A 13,867-nucleotide genomic window follows, 5' to 3' on the forward strand; every position below is an offset into this window, starting at 1 on the left:
ATCGGGAATGAATATAAACACCCAATTGACCGCGTTAAAAACCTAATTAAACGCCACTAGACCGCCTAAAAACAACAAAAGCGACCCACTGGCCAATTATCCTGCGGTAGAACGACATAGATTGTTTCTTTGTTGATATTTGGCCGCCGAAAGACATCCAAAGCCACCTTAAAGCTGCTTTGCGACACACAAAAACTGCAAATATACGTTGGCCTGGGGCGCTAGCTTACTTGCTATTGAATTGGCCGCATCTTACCGTGGTTTTATAATTGCTCTCGTTAAGCACAACGTCGTCGTCGATAACTGATCTATTTATTTATTAAAACGTTTTTTTTTCTTTCTTTCTAATCCCATAATCCGACAAAGGCGGTTTTGCTTTGGCCGCTTTTTTGCGGTAAAACGCAGGTGGGAAAAACCCAAATACGTTTTATGCTGGGTACCGTTGTAAATCTAGTTTTGTATTAACATATTATTTCAGAACATTTCGTAAATCGTTCTTTTTACCAAAATTCTGACTTTTCATCTTTATTAAAAGTTGAATCACTGTCCTAAATAAATTTTCATATATTTCTCGCAATCCTTTTATCTTCTAAGCTCTTTAAAAAAAGGCAACTTTGGGTCGTTGGTCTTTAGGCATTTTTTCCTTTTTGGGGGGCAATCTGAATATAAGTTGCCTCGTTGCAAACGTACGCTATTTGTTAACCCAAAGTTGTTTGTTTATTTGGAAAATACTGTTGCTCAAATGTTTTGGTCTTTTTGCACGTCACACAAAACCAAGGTACCTGTGTTGCTTGATGTGCCTTTAAAAAATGTCATTTCTCCCAACTGGAACGCGCGTGCGTATTCAGCACAACAAGGTGGTTTACAGATCCCCGTTGTCATCGAGTTGTTTTGAAGCTTGTGAACGTAAGATTTCGGGCCAAACAGTTTTGTGTGGTTGTGTATGGTCAACTTGCAAGGCGTGACTTGATAAATCCTTTTAATACACCGCCTACAGTATGATATAAAGCAGTGGTTCTTGTTGGTAATAATCACCCCAAATTGGTAATTGGACAACTTTGTTGAACAGTTTTGACAATGATTTCAGATTCTATATTTGAACGTTGATATTAAAAAAAATATTTTATTTTCGATTATTTAGGTTTTTATGTCGATGCAAATTTTAAATGTTATTCATTTGCTGTTTACAAGTCTTCTAAACAACAAGCATAATTTTCATTGAAAAAACCCCCAAAACTGCCATGTGCAATTCTTTTCAACCGTTTTCCTGAATCATCGCAATGCTGCGCAAGTCCAAAACTTACCGAAAACATCCACCTTGTATAACACCATGTTCTTGCACTTGCCCTCACACGTCAAATACAAGCTCAAGTTGCTGTCGACTTGTTTGCAGAGATTACTGACATGTTTATGACACGCGCTCTCTGCGTGATGGTAAAGCTACGACATTTCAAAACTGCTTAGCAAAGCACCGTGTGTTACCCTCTCAGGGAACCCCTATCGAACCCGTGTCTGAAATTTGGAAAATATATTTGCCTTGCTCTTGTGTAATCTTTAGGCCACGGTTATTAGTTGCTCAGCCAATGTGCCCCTTCACCGGGGTTCGAACCCGGTTCTGAAATTTGCAGAATATTTCTGCTTTTCTCTTGTGTAATCTTCAGGCTACGCCACCGTTATAAGTTGCTCAGTCGACATGCTCCTTGGCTGGGATTCGAACTCAGTACTGAGATTCTCGGAGTTTCGCATTGTTTTTAATCGGTAAATCAAGGTTAGTGCGCTGCGTGCCCTTTTGAGTTGTTCGGGCCTTAATTATACGGGTTTTTTCTGATTATGTCATTAGCCAGGAATCGAAACGAATACCTGTGAAACTCCGGCCCTTACTGCTTCAATATCGCGTCCGAAAAGGTCATATTGTCGCATCATTGGTGTGTAAGTCACCAAACCAGTGATTCTCTGTGTACCTTAAAAGATTCTCAAGTGTGCCACGAAAAGTCACAAGTAGGCAAGCTTGCAAGACTAGATTGCACACTGGAATTAGATCAGCCTTTTTTCCCCTTTTTTGCGCAACAGAGAACTTTATGCATTAAAGTTACTTCGCGGAACACTAAACGACTTCGCGGAACACTAAACGAAGGTTTATAATAATGCATTAAAATAAACAACACAACAACCTCATTTACAATTTTCTTGCAATATCTGGGTCTGTTTGATGAGTAAAAAGTTGATATTCAAGCTGTATTGTGCTTAAACAGCAACAGGCCCAGGCAAACTGGCAAGTGATAATAATATAACGATATTTAAAAAAAAAAGGTAAAAAAATTTTACAAAATGGTATCGCGAATTTTCCTCACTGTACCGCAAGCTAAAACTAGCTGAACAACCGCTGCAGTAAGCAATAAATCGTCTCCTAATTAGTGGAGTGCTTACGAAGCAGCCTAGCGCTCGTCCAATCAGAGAGCAGGGCGGGAGGGCGTGTCCAGGTTATGTAATAAATTACGGAAAGCACACCTGAAAATGCTCGAAATCAAAATCACGTGCGTTTTTAACGCGCAAAACAGAACGGGAAACCCTTAGAGCTGCCGAGCTGGCAAAAAATTGCGTTTCTTGCTTAAGCTGCCTTTCTCTCAATGCCGCCTTTGTTGTCTTTTAGTCAGTGAGGCGCAGGGTACAAAGTTTTCGCTATATTAGGTTACACGAGTACGTCGGCTCTTACCCGCAACCGCTTTTTCAGTTTTTTTTTATGCTCAACCTGTCTACTGTAAACCCTCTTGCGAGCAGACTTGGGCTTTTTTTAAAAAGATTAGAATTAAAATTGAAGGTTATCCGTTCCTCAAATTTGACTGAATTTTTTAATAAAGATGTCGAAAAAAAACATTCAACTAAAATAACTAGAATTACGTTGTTTTTCACAATGAATTTGGATAAAATTGCTTTTTTTTCACTCATAAGTTTGTCAATGGTAAAGATTTGTTTAACAAGGTTTGCACTTTTTAGTCTGTATCTATGGTCCACTTGCATAAATAGAAACTTATTCCCGTTGAGAAGCTGAAAAAAAGACAAAATTATATTTTCGAAAAAATTCTAAAATTAGATTAAAACTAAAAATAGAACCTACCAGCAACACGCTAATTAGATTAGCATTAGAATCAGCGGCACTTCGCTCTAATTAGTCGAATATAGTTGCCTAAGTCATCTAGCAATGGCTCGCGGTAAAAACAATGTGCTGGTCTATTTATGTACGCCCTTGACCTTGATAGAAGCGCCCTTTCTGCTCTATTTATCACCATCCTTTGAGTGCAGAGAGCCGGCATCTTGGTGCCAATAGCTGGTTGTTCTTTGCAGTCAGTCGCTTGAGTTGCTGGGAACACTGCATTTCTTGTGCTTTGGATTTTTACAGCACTTGCTGTCCAACCGTGAAAGGTTAAAGTTCGCGTTACATAATGTGCTTCCTTTGTCACGCCTCGCTAATTAAAGGGGCCGTGGTATTTTTTTAACGTGTGTCAATTAACTGGGAAATAATGCCGAAAGGAAAATACGCAGTAAATTAATGGACGAAAGTAACTTTTGAACGTAAAACGAAAATCTTGACTAAACAACTCGATTTCACCTGCAAATCATGTTTGAAATCTAAGCCAAACTAATAATCTTTAAAGTTTTGTGCTAAAAAGGAAAACAATCCATCTGGTATGACGTCAACAATACAAATTGTTTTATAAGAACGCTTGAACAATAATAAAATTGTAAGGACTGAAAAACTCATTTTAATACTTGTTTAAATTATAGACACGATCACGGTGGTCACCTTTTAACTCTTTGATCACCTCCACTTTATTAATATCTATGTAAAATATAAGAAATTGCACAACAGTATGATTTTCAGTTTCACTTTTAGCTGTTCTTTTTATTTAGGGGTGAACTTTATTTTGATGGAAATAAACCCAAAAAAAGTACCACCCAAAAAATACCCCAAAACCTTTCTGAAATGTACTCCTTAAAACCCTTTTTGCATAGAAATTTACGCTAGGACGTATCTGCATGCGACTTAAAATTGCTAGGACGCTTTTAAAAGTACCGCGCTGAAAGAAAAACAGGTTTTCCTTTTATTATAAAACAAGTGTCCCTCAGTAATGAGTGATAATCCTTCGGGGCAAAAATGTTCAACTTTGGCCGGTCGTAAAACGATTAAAGCTATCAGCGGTCACCTAAGTTTCAGCGCTTAACGTCAAAATTACTAAAAAAATTACCTCTTTTATTTATTTGACAAACAAGTGGTATTAATTTAAACCGTTCGAAAGATTCAAACAATCCTCACCTTTGAAACCGTTCTAATTACAACCTTCAACCATTATGACGTCAATAGTACATATTGTGTTTTTGGAATGTCAACACAATGCGAAATTATCAAGGCGGTCGTTGTTTTTTCAAACACTGTTCAGGGCAGGGGTTCTTAAACTGGGGTCCGTGAACTAGTTCTAGGGGTCCATGACGATCTAATGTAAATATTAGTGTGTATTTAAAAAGTTATTAATTTTTTTTAAAGAGTTCAATTAAAAATATAACGGTTATACACTAAATGTAAACTCTGGCCGAATCAGCGCATTTCTTAAGTGTGCACTGCATATGTGAATATAATAGAAATTACCTTGACCCTTGCAAGATAAATGTCGACATTAATTCCTGATCAGAAACAGCAAAATAGCAAAGCTAGCAATTCAGGACAGACACAATAAACAGATCTTAAAAGATATATATATAAACATAAAACGGAGTGCACTAAATGTATTTAGACTCCATTTCGCATTTTTTAACCGAAATCAGGGGAATTCTTAAATTTATTTTTATCATATTTCTTGAATTTATACAAAATACTCTAGCAAAGCTAGCAATTGAGAAAATCGAAATTAATATATACTGACGATGCCTTGATTGGCGAAATGTATATATCTTTTAAGATATGTTTATTGTGTCTGTCCTGAATTGCTAGCTTTGCTAGAGTATTTTGATATTTCTAAATGTATTTGTATTATTACGGTATTTTATTACGTCATGTCTGAAAATTGCTTGCCAACCGTGGTCCACGCTAAGCAAAAAAAAGTGGGGGGTCCCGCGATAAAAAAGCAGTTTTAAGATCCCCTGATTTAGGGTTATATTTTATTCGACTGTTCAGCCGGTTTTTTGCCGCAGAAATTGACGTTTTCGTGTTTCAATTTTCACCGCTCAACGTCGAAAGTCGCTAATAAATTGCGGTTTAAAGGTGGAGTTACTAAAACTCGAGGCGGCAATAAATAGACAAACAAATAAGGCGGCGCATGTTCAGGAGAAGCGCTCAATTCCTGGTAACCATTTTTCGACGCATTCTTTCTAAAAACTCGTAATTTCTGGACAAACCTGTTTGACCTAAGTTCGATGCGACCAAAAAAAAAACTTGTTTGAAATTTTTCGCTGACGCCAAAATTACCCATGTTTATTGTTCTTAAAAAAATGAAAAATGAATTTAACGATTAAAGTGGAATTATCAAAGCCCGTATAGAAGTGGGTGTATTTTGTGAATATTTCGAATCTATCTTTGTTAATTTTATTTTCTTTTATCTCAAAACATGTTTAAACAATTTTCTCAAAGAAAATATTGTACAAACCCGTTTGACATTTTTGGATTACGCCCGAATTATTTAAACCCTGTGTATGGACAGCTTTTTTTTAAGGTTTGGTTTGGGTGACCGCTAAGTAGTTTTAAGAGACCGCAAGTGTTTCATTCAAATACAAAATTTGGGAAACCGCTGGAGAAATTCCGTTTCGGTCCCCCAAAACACCTTAAAAAGAACACACTATGTATGAATATTAATTAAAAAAAATATTTCTATGAAGGAAAAAGCAAAAAATGGGTATTAACGTTTTAAATTGAATAAATATTTCATACAGAAGTAGGAAGTAAATATTTCCGAATATGTTTGGCTTGATTTATTTGGGTCTTGTTTAAACGTGTTTAATTTTTTTATTTTTTTTAACAGTTTTCTTCTAAAAAGTAAACGGACAAACCCGTTTGACCTGCATTCACACCGCAAAAAAAACTCGCTTGACATTCCGCAAATACGCAAAAAAAAACGCTAAATCTCTCATAACCAGCCACCCGCGGGTTGTACTTAAACCAGAATCAGTCACAGGCCATGCCAAGCCAATAAAACCGCTATGGCGAAGCCAATTGTGTATCAAGTTAAGCCGGATCAACGCCCCGCTCCAACCGCGCTGTACTTAATCCGCCCAACAGCTAAACAGCGCCGTTCCATCGCCGCTATATCGCCTTAATCCGTTCTCCTCATTAACGCACTACGCCGGCTAACACAATTTTGTCGCCTTTTTCCCACTGGCGGCTTTAGTGCAGTTATCTGGCTTCCGGTCAGTATGTGTCCGGTGCAGGGGCTTTAAACCTTTTTTCTTTTGTGGCCCATTTTCGTTGAACAACGATTATGTGGCTTGATAAGTGTGCACGAAAGAATAAAAAACAAATAAAGTAGGTTTAGAACAAAAAACAGCAGAACATGTTTCAAAACAGATTCTTTACGCAACCGTGCATTAGTGAAATACTATTTTTTTCTCGAGGCAATCAATTGTTTTGTTTCCATATTGTGTGGCCTAAAAACAAAAATAAATTCAGTTATGAAAATTGCTTTGTTAACTTTTATATACTAATGTTTTGTAATAATGGTTCTCAACCTTTTACGATTAAGAAACGCTGGTCTTAAGCCAATAGCCAAGCCCCATGTCTGGTCTAACCCCCAACCTTTCATTCTATGAACAAAAATCCTATCTGTGAAATGTCGTTTGCTCGCAATTGCATCTCTAAAATGCCCCACTTCAAATATGAAACGAAGCCCTTAAAAGTCATTGTCGTGCTTTAACAGTTCATGAAATCGCTACGAATGTCAAACCACGCTTTGAACCTTGTCGAGTTTAGCTGCAGAGTTGAATACGTCAAAGTGCGTAAATAGTTTTAGACTTATTTAAAAAACTTATCATGTGACCTTAAAATGAAAAAAAAATCCAGTTATGAAGTGGGCTTTGTTAACTTTTTTTATACTAATGTTATATAGGATTGGTTCTAAACCTTTTACGATTGAGAAACGCTGGTTTTAAACCAAAAACCAAGCCCCATTACTGGTCTAACCCCCAACCCAGAATTCTGTGGTTCTATTGACAAAAACCTTTAAAAGTCCGTAGCTTGGTCTGTACGTGAAATCGCTACAAATTTCAGTAAAACCACGCTTTGAACCTCTGCAGAGTTTAAAGTGCGTGCGTGCATTGGCGTGATCTACACTTCCAATAAACACGGGCTGTGCGGTGCACACGATTAGATTGCACGCGTTTTGTTTTGTTGTGGTACCTGGGTTATGCCGATTGCAGCAGGACCGGTTGGCTCTGCACTGTGCAGTTAAAACAGCTGACTCCACTTTGGGTCTATTGGCCTTTTGACTTTTCTACTTGAAACTACAACGGCCTACTTCGATTCGCGTTGTTTTTGCTACTCTTTTAGTGTTAAAGGAATTTCCTGTGGACAATATAAGAAGATTTATATTACTTTAAATTCGATTTAAACGGCAATTGTGTATTTTTTGTGCGATATTTGTTAAAAGAGCATTTCCTACAAAGCCTTATTACCGTCTGACTTTATTTTTTTACACATGAAAATTAAAATAAGCATGGTTTGCTTTCACAGTTTTAAAATTCTATAACTTTAACCAATGTGTGTTTCTTACAGCTGTTTTTCTCTGTAAGGATCGTTATGCCCGTTGAAAATATCCAACACTCCCGTTTTGTTTTGAGTTATACCGAGCAGCTAAATCATAAATATCACATTCAGATTGGAGCCCTGATAAATTTAACTCTGATATATGCGGGATCTTTTGTTTGAAACATCAGTCTATTGATCTATCGAACTCTATTTATTATCGCCCAGATAGTATCTCTTATCTGTAGCTTGTGATTATATTTTGCGGCAAAATATGTCAGCCAAAGTCTATCGGGTTGTGTGGAAACCTGTTTTTTTTTTATTGAGAGTGAGACGGGACTTGCTATATGTTTGCATTTTGTGGAAAACTGTGATCTTCTGCTTTTTTGTTTGCATCCCAAATTTTTTTGATTTTTAACCACTTTTTTCTATACGCCTAGGATTGTTCTTTGTGGGTAAAAAAAAAATTTTCATGACAGTATTTATCTGCAGTCTGTGTTATATTTACCGAAAAAACGTCAGTCAAAATCAATTTATTGTTTGTATGTTCAACTGGATGTTTTTGAAACTGTATCAGCTATATTTAGCCTTTGATTAAATATTTTCGAGAAAAAAACAACATTGAATAAAGGTAATTACTTGTCTCTATGCAAAACGGGGTTTTCCAGACTTTAGCCTGTGGTTATATTTTGTTTCTTATTAATGGTTGTATGCAAAACTAGGTGTGTTCACTCATACTGATACTGTCGATGTTTTGATTTGAATAGGCGTATCAGAATACGCATTGTCACGGCTGATTCGAATCGGCTCTGTTACGTCACTATGGCTATTCTAAACACTGAGAAAGTACGTGCGCAGCCCACGTTTTTTTTTCTCACGCTATTATTGTGACGCGCTTTCGCGAAAGGAAAGTTTTGCAACCGAGTTTCACGTAAACTCATTATGATGATACAAGTTCGTATCGAAACGTCTTTACCAATATGACGTCGATCTACTCGATCTATTTGGCTTTGAAATTCATTATGATTAGGCATATTACAGATCCGTGCATGGTTTACCCAAGTTTAACATCAAATTGGAATTTATATAGTTATGTTGCTATCAGAATAAAACCAAAAATTATTTTTTATTTCTTTTTTACGTTTAATGTGTATTTTGAGAAAAATTCTATTTTGATGGTTTAAAATACACAGATTTTTAAAACCTGCAATTCTGACTAAGAAGGCCATTTTGAAGTAAAAACAAAAAATTCAATTTCGGCTATATTGAAAAAAAAACAAAAAAATTGAGCTAATTTCGTTCGTGAATCGATTTTGAGCTGAACCTTAGCTTCCACGCCCAAATTAAAACATCTATTATGCGACGAAAATCGATAAGTCTGGTCGTCACCCAATTTGCTTCCGTCTAGCTACAAAATGACATTTTCCGCGCTGTCAAAATCCAACGTCCCCAAGGACGGCCACAAATTCAACCCGGAACCCTAAAGCCATGGTCTGTCGACCAGTCAGAAATCAAACCAATTTCTTTTTTGTCTAATTGTTTAATCGTATCAGACGCATGTGCACCGAAAGCCATCACAGACAAACCGAATTTGTCGATCAATGATGCTAGCAAGACATGCTAAAAAAAACTTAGTTTTTTGTTGTTTTTTCAGGTTAGAAAAACTTGTGTATTATTAATCGAGAGACTCGGTTAGTTGCTCAAAAAAGAGTAAAAAGAAGCATCGCAGTTGTTGAACACATATGTACCTTTATTGCATCAAACGCGTGGTCAGAAATTAATATCTTCCCATTTTTCCTCATTCATACATATACCTTTGTTCAGATAGGTTTGTTATTAATTTTGCACAGAAACAATGATTTTAGGCTACATCAACACGAATTATTTTATTCATATAAGATAAAATGGTATTTAGAAGTGTAGAAAAGATCAATACCATACAGAAATAGCCAACATTGTGTTGATGTTTCAGATAATGTTCTTATTATATACGTTGAGTAGTGTCTCTTAATTAATTTAGACTTTGAAGGACGATTTTAGTTTATAAGTGACGCTTTCTTGGAAATAAACTGTGTCGTGCTTGGTTGCTTGTCTATTGTAGGCTGTAGGCTGTAGGCCTTGCGCTTTTTATAGCGCTGTTTTCATATGTTAAACGATCGCAGTCAAAGTCTGTAATTTAAGTGTATTCAATAAATATAGACCATTTGACTTCACAAAATTAGACGTTTTTACCGCATTGTTTTCATATGTAAAGCAACAAAATTCAAAAGTTTGAAATTAAAGTGTATACAATAAATGTAGACCATTTATATTTCAAAAATTAGACGTTTTCATAGCATTGTTTTCATATGTAAAGTCGCAAAATTTAAAAGTTTCAATTTAAGTGTATTCATTTAATATAGACCATTCGGCTTTCGAAAATAAAACTGTTTTATAGCGTAGTTTTATGTGTTAAACCACGACATTCAAAAGTTTGCAATCAACATTTACTTAACAATAAATTACTATGGGTTTTTCTCAGCACGTCAATGCCGAGCAAATATTTACTTTTAGGTTCCAGTCAATTTCGTCTGCATTCCACAAGAGCGAGATTGACTTTCCATTTTGTGAAATATTAGCGATTTCCGCGAACTTTCAGTCAATGCGTGCCAAAACTTACCTTATGTGTGCATTGTTGCAAAGCTCAGAAAATCACTTTTATCGCATTGCAAACATTAAAAACAAACCTTTTTTATTATAAAGCTAACAAAAACTGCACAACAGGTCGTAACTTTTATGTATAGTTCGTTTTCCTTCGTCCATGTACGTTTTTGCGGTAAGTCTACAATTTGCTTGCACGCTACATTACAAGATATCCATATTGCCGGTTTTATGATTTTCGAAACTTTTTGTTTCATTTTAATTTGACTCCAGACATGTTTGGCCTAACTACGGCGATACGATTAAAAAAAATTAAGTCTTGACAAAATTTTCAAAATTGATTAAAAAAGACTTGAAAATGTAGTTTTCCGGTTGTAAAACCTGAATTTGCTTATTATGAAAACAAAACTAAGTTACTAGATTTTTTGTTTTCAAAGTGAAAAACGTTGCATGGTATGGCAAACTAAAAAATCGAACAAGAACCGATACCACTTCGAATAATTATTATTATCGTGTAGTCATAATTGCTCGCACCTTTAACAATCCCAAAAGTTCCGTATTTCAAAACTCCCCACTCCCTTTTATAAACTGGCCTCTGGTGCGCCTCCATGTGGATGAAGTCCGAAAAAATGTGTGGCGCAAAAATATGTGTAGAATCGATATAAATCCAACCCCAATATCGGATAATATTACAATTGTGACCGATATTACCATTGTGAATATATCGTTGGCGTCAAAAACTTCTCGTTCGCTTTAATAAAGTGCTCTCTAGTGCACCACCATGTGGATAAAGTTTGTGGATTCAATGGTATGGAAAATTAGGTGTTGAATCGTTATTATATTACAACTCTGACAGATATTACCAAAACTCCCCGTTCGCTTTAATAAACTGATCTCTTTTGCGCCACCAGGTGGATTAAGTTCGAGGAGTGCGTTGAAGAGGGCGGGGATCGATGGAGTAAGCCGCACGTGGCCTCGCTCAGCCTCCACAGCTTGTTCGAACTGCGATCTTGCATCCTCAACGGGGTCGTACAGCTCGATATGGTGGCCAGTGAGATCGCGCAGATTGCAGGTTGGTCCATCAGCTTTTATTCCTGACTTTTAACTGTGTGCTTATGATCTAATTTTGGCAAATTACACACTGCAGTGGCCTGATTTTCAACCTTTTTTGCGGCGACCCAACAAAAAAAACTAAAGCGTAAGTACAACCTCAAAGCTTTTGGCCCTCTTCTGTCACTGAACAGGAATTAGCAATAATCAGAGTAAATTAGATTAACATGAGTCTTCGTATTGCTTCCGCAATATTATCACATTTGATTTACTACGAAAAATGAAATAATTTTAATAAGGAAAAAATTTTAATTGTAAAAATCGCTTTGGCACCTTTTCTAGGTAGTGGCAATTTTTTGAAATTATTCTCCCACAAGATTTCGCAGTCAAAAAAATTATGCCCACAAACCTTGCGTCGCAAGACTTCTAGATATTTCTGTGGGTCACGCTTAACAAGGCGCAGACTGGACTTCGAACGTACACTAAAATTGCCAGACACTTAAAACAAGCCTTTGAAACCGACGCGTCTGCTAAGATTGCCTAATGAGGAAATCTTTTCATATTTCGGAAATAAATCTCCGTAAACCACAAGCGGTTTTACTTAAAACTCAATAATCATCGTTAAAATTTTGCTAGCTAAGCAAAATCCTTCTTCGGAACACAAAGCGGTTTATTGTTCTTCTAGTTAGCTTGTCAGCAAAAAACTGACTGATTTTTTGGCCAGTTTCTGATTTTTAAGTGATTTGCAATATATTGCAACAAAGCAGTTAAGATGTCTTTCAATTTATTAGGTAATGTCAACATTTAACACATCGTAATTGGAAATACCGACCACGGAAACGGTAGGCGTGGCATAACAAAAAATGTTATATTCCCGTATAATATTTTTTTTGGACACATGTTGTTTTTTGTCCGAATTATTAATTTATTTTGTTTTTCTCCTGTCAGTTTTTTGTAGCACATTTTTGTCAGGGAATTAAACGAAGTTACATCATGAAATTTTCACAGCTGTTAGTTTTTCTTAACTTAAAATCTACCCGATTTATAAAGCAGTCTCATTTTTCGCTTGTACTTGACTTTTTTGCACAAGTGCAATTCGCTCGAAGGGCGCGAACGCACGCGTGCATTCGACAGCGCACACCCACCAGATCTTGTCTTAAAGTATTGGCAGGCACCCTCAAGGTGACCTTCGGTTTTATGCTGACAGGGGACTACAGTTCACAAACCGTTTGAAACAAAAATCTTGCTGATGCGTCAAAAGCCTTGCAAAATCAAGGAGCGTGTTAAAGCGTCGGCTTAAGCAAGACTCAAAATGAGTTTTTTTAAGGCATATTTCTTGGTCTGGACCCGCCAAAAAAACGCCCAGCGTCGCACGCAATGGCCGCTGTAAAGTTTTGGGTTTTCGTCATGGCCCTATTTAGTAAAATCTTCTTGCTTTTTAAAGCCCATACAGAAGTGGGGTATTATATAACATATGTTGAAAAGGAATAAAGAGTTATTCGAAAAATTCAAAATGATACCTACTTCTGTATGAGCTTTGATTTTCTTATTACGTCTTACTTCAAACTCCAACCATTAGGCTCCAATACTCTCTTTTTATTGCGCCACCTGTGTTACCGTATTGCAACCACACGTGTTAGGAAAACTATATCATCGCAAATTCGCGTGGCATTTTACCAAGCTAACGTAAAATCATCAACAAGTAAAACATTTAAAACAATTTGAGGAGTAAATAACAGGACATCTTTCCAAATTTCGTAGTATGGAATTGTTTTACATGTTTTTTGTGTGAATAATTTGCAAGCTTCATTTTGATGGCAGTTAGTTAAACCGATGTTAGTTAGAATACAAAATTTCGCTAAAATTATAACAACTTTTTTTTGAGGTTTTTTTAAATGTTGAACTGCAATTAAACCTGTTAATTTAAGCTCTAAATGGCCATTTTTATAAAGATCCATGTTAGAATGTTTATTGTTTTTTTTTCTTCAGTAACGGTTATTGCGAAATGCTTTATAAAACAAGCTTTTGTCATCGTTTTTAAACCATTTTTATCGTTTATCTGATGCACAAAGCGTTAAAATAACCTTTAAAACCCCTTAAAACTAGACCCAGAAATAGTTTCATTAGGGCGCCGCAAAATAACCTTTACCCACCAAATTTCCTAACCAGACAGGCTCCCGTCTGATTGGCCGACGCGAGCAAGGTCAATGACCCCGAGTAGCGGCGAAAGGTTACTGAAGTTTATTTCCGCTCGAACTCATTTCGTTCAGACAGCATTTTTTTGCTGACTTTTCCGTCTCTGCCCGTTTCATGAAATACTAATGAAAGTTCGGCGTAACAGAACAAGTCAGCAGAATTGACGTTAATTACTCTGGCATTGACCTTTGCATTAAGCTTCGTTAGTAGCCGCTAATTACTTTTGACACGCCGTGTTAGCCCGACAGGAAATTTCAC

At 36.5% G+C, this 13,867-nt stretch overlaps 1 protein-coding gene across 1 annotated transcript in view; it reads left to right on the top strand.

Annotated features, from left to right (window-relative positions):
* The window catches only part of LOC146131867 (electroneutral sodium bicarbonate exchanger 1-like), a 65,197-nt gene that overhangs the window by 22,103 nt on the left and 29,227 nt on the right, over positions 1 to 13,867 (top strand). Inside the window, exon 6 of the mRNA XM_083396476.1 lies at positions 11,275 to 11,435. Coding sequence (XP_083252602.1) covers positions 11,275 to 11,435 — 161 coding nt within the window. The remainder of the gene's footprint in view (positions 1 to 11,274; positions 11,436 to 13,867) is intronic.

The sequence above is a fragment of the Ascidiella aspersa genome, chromosome 9, assembly GCF_963924565.1.
Source record: "Ascidiella aspersa chromosome 9, kaAscAspe10.2, whole genome shotgun sequence".
Taxonomy (NCBI): Eukaryota; Metazoa; Chordata; class Ascidiacea; order Phlebobranchia; family Ascidiidae; genus Ascidiella; species Ascidiella aspersa.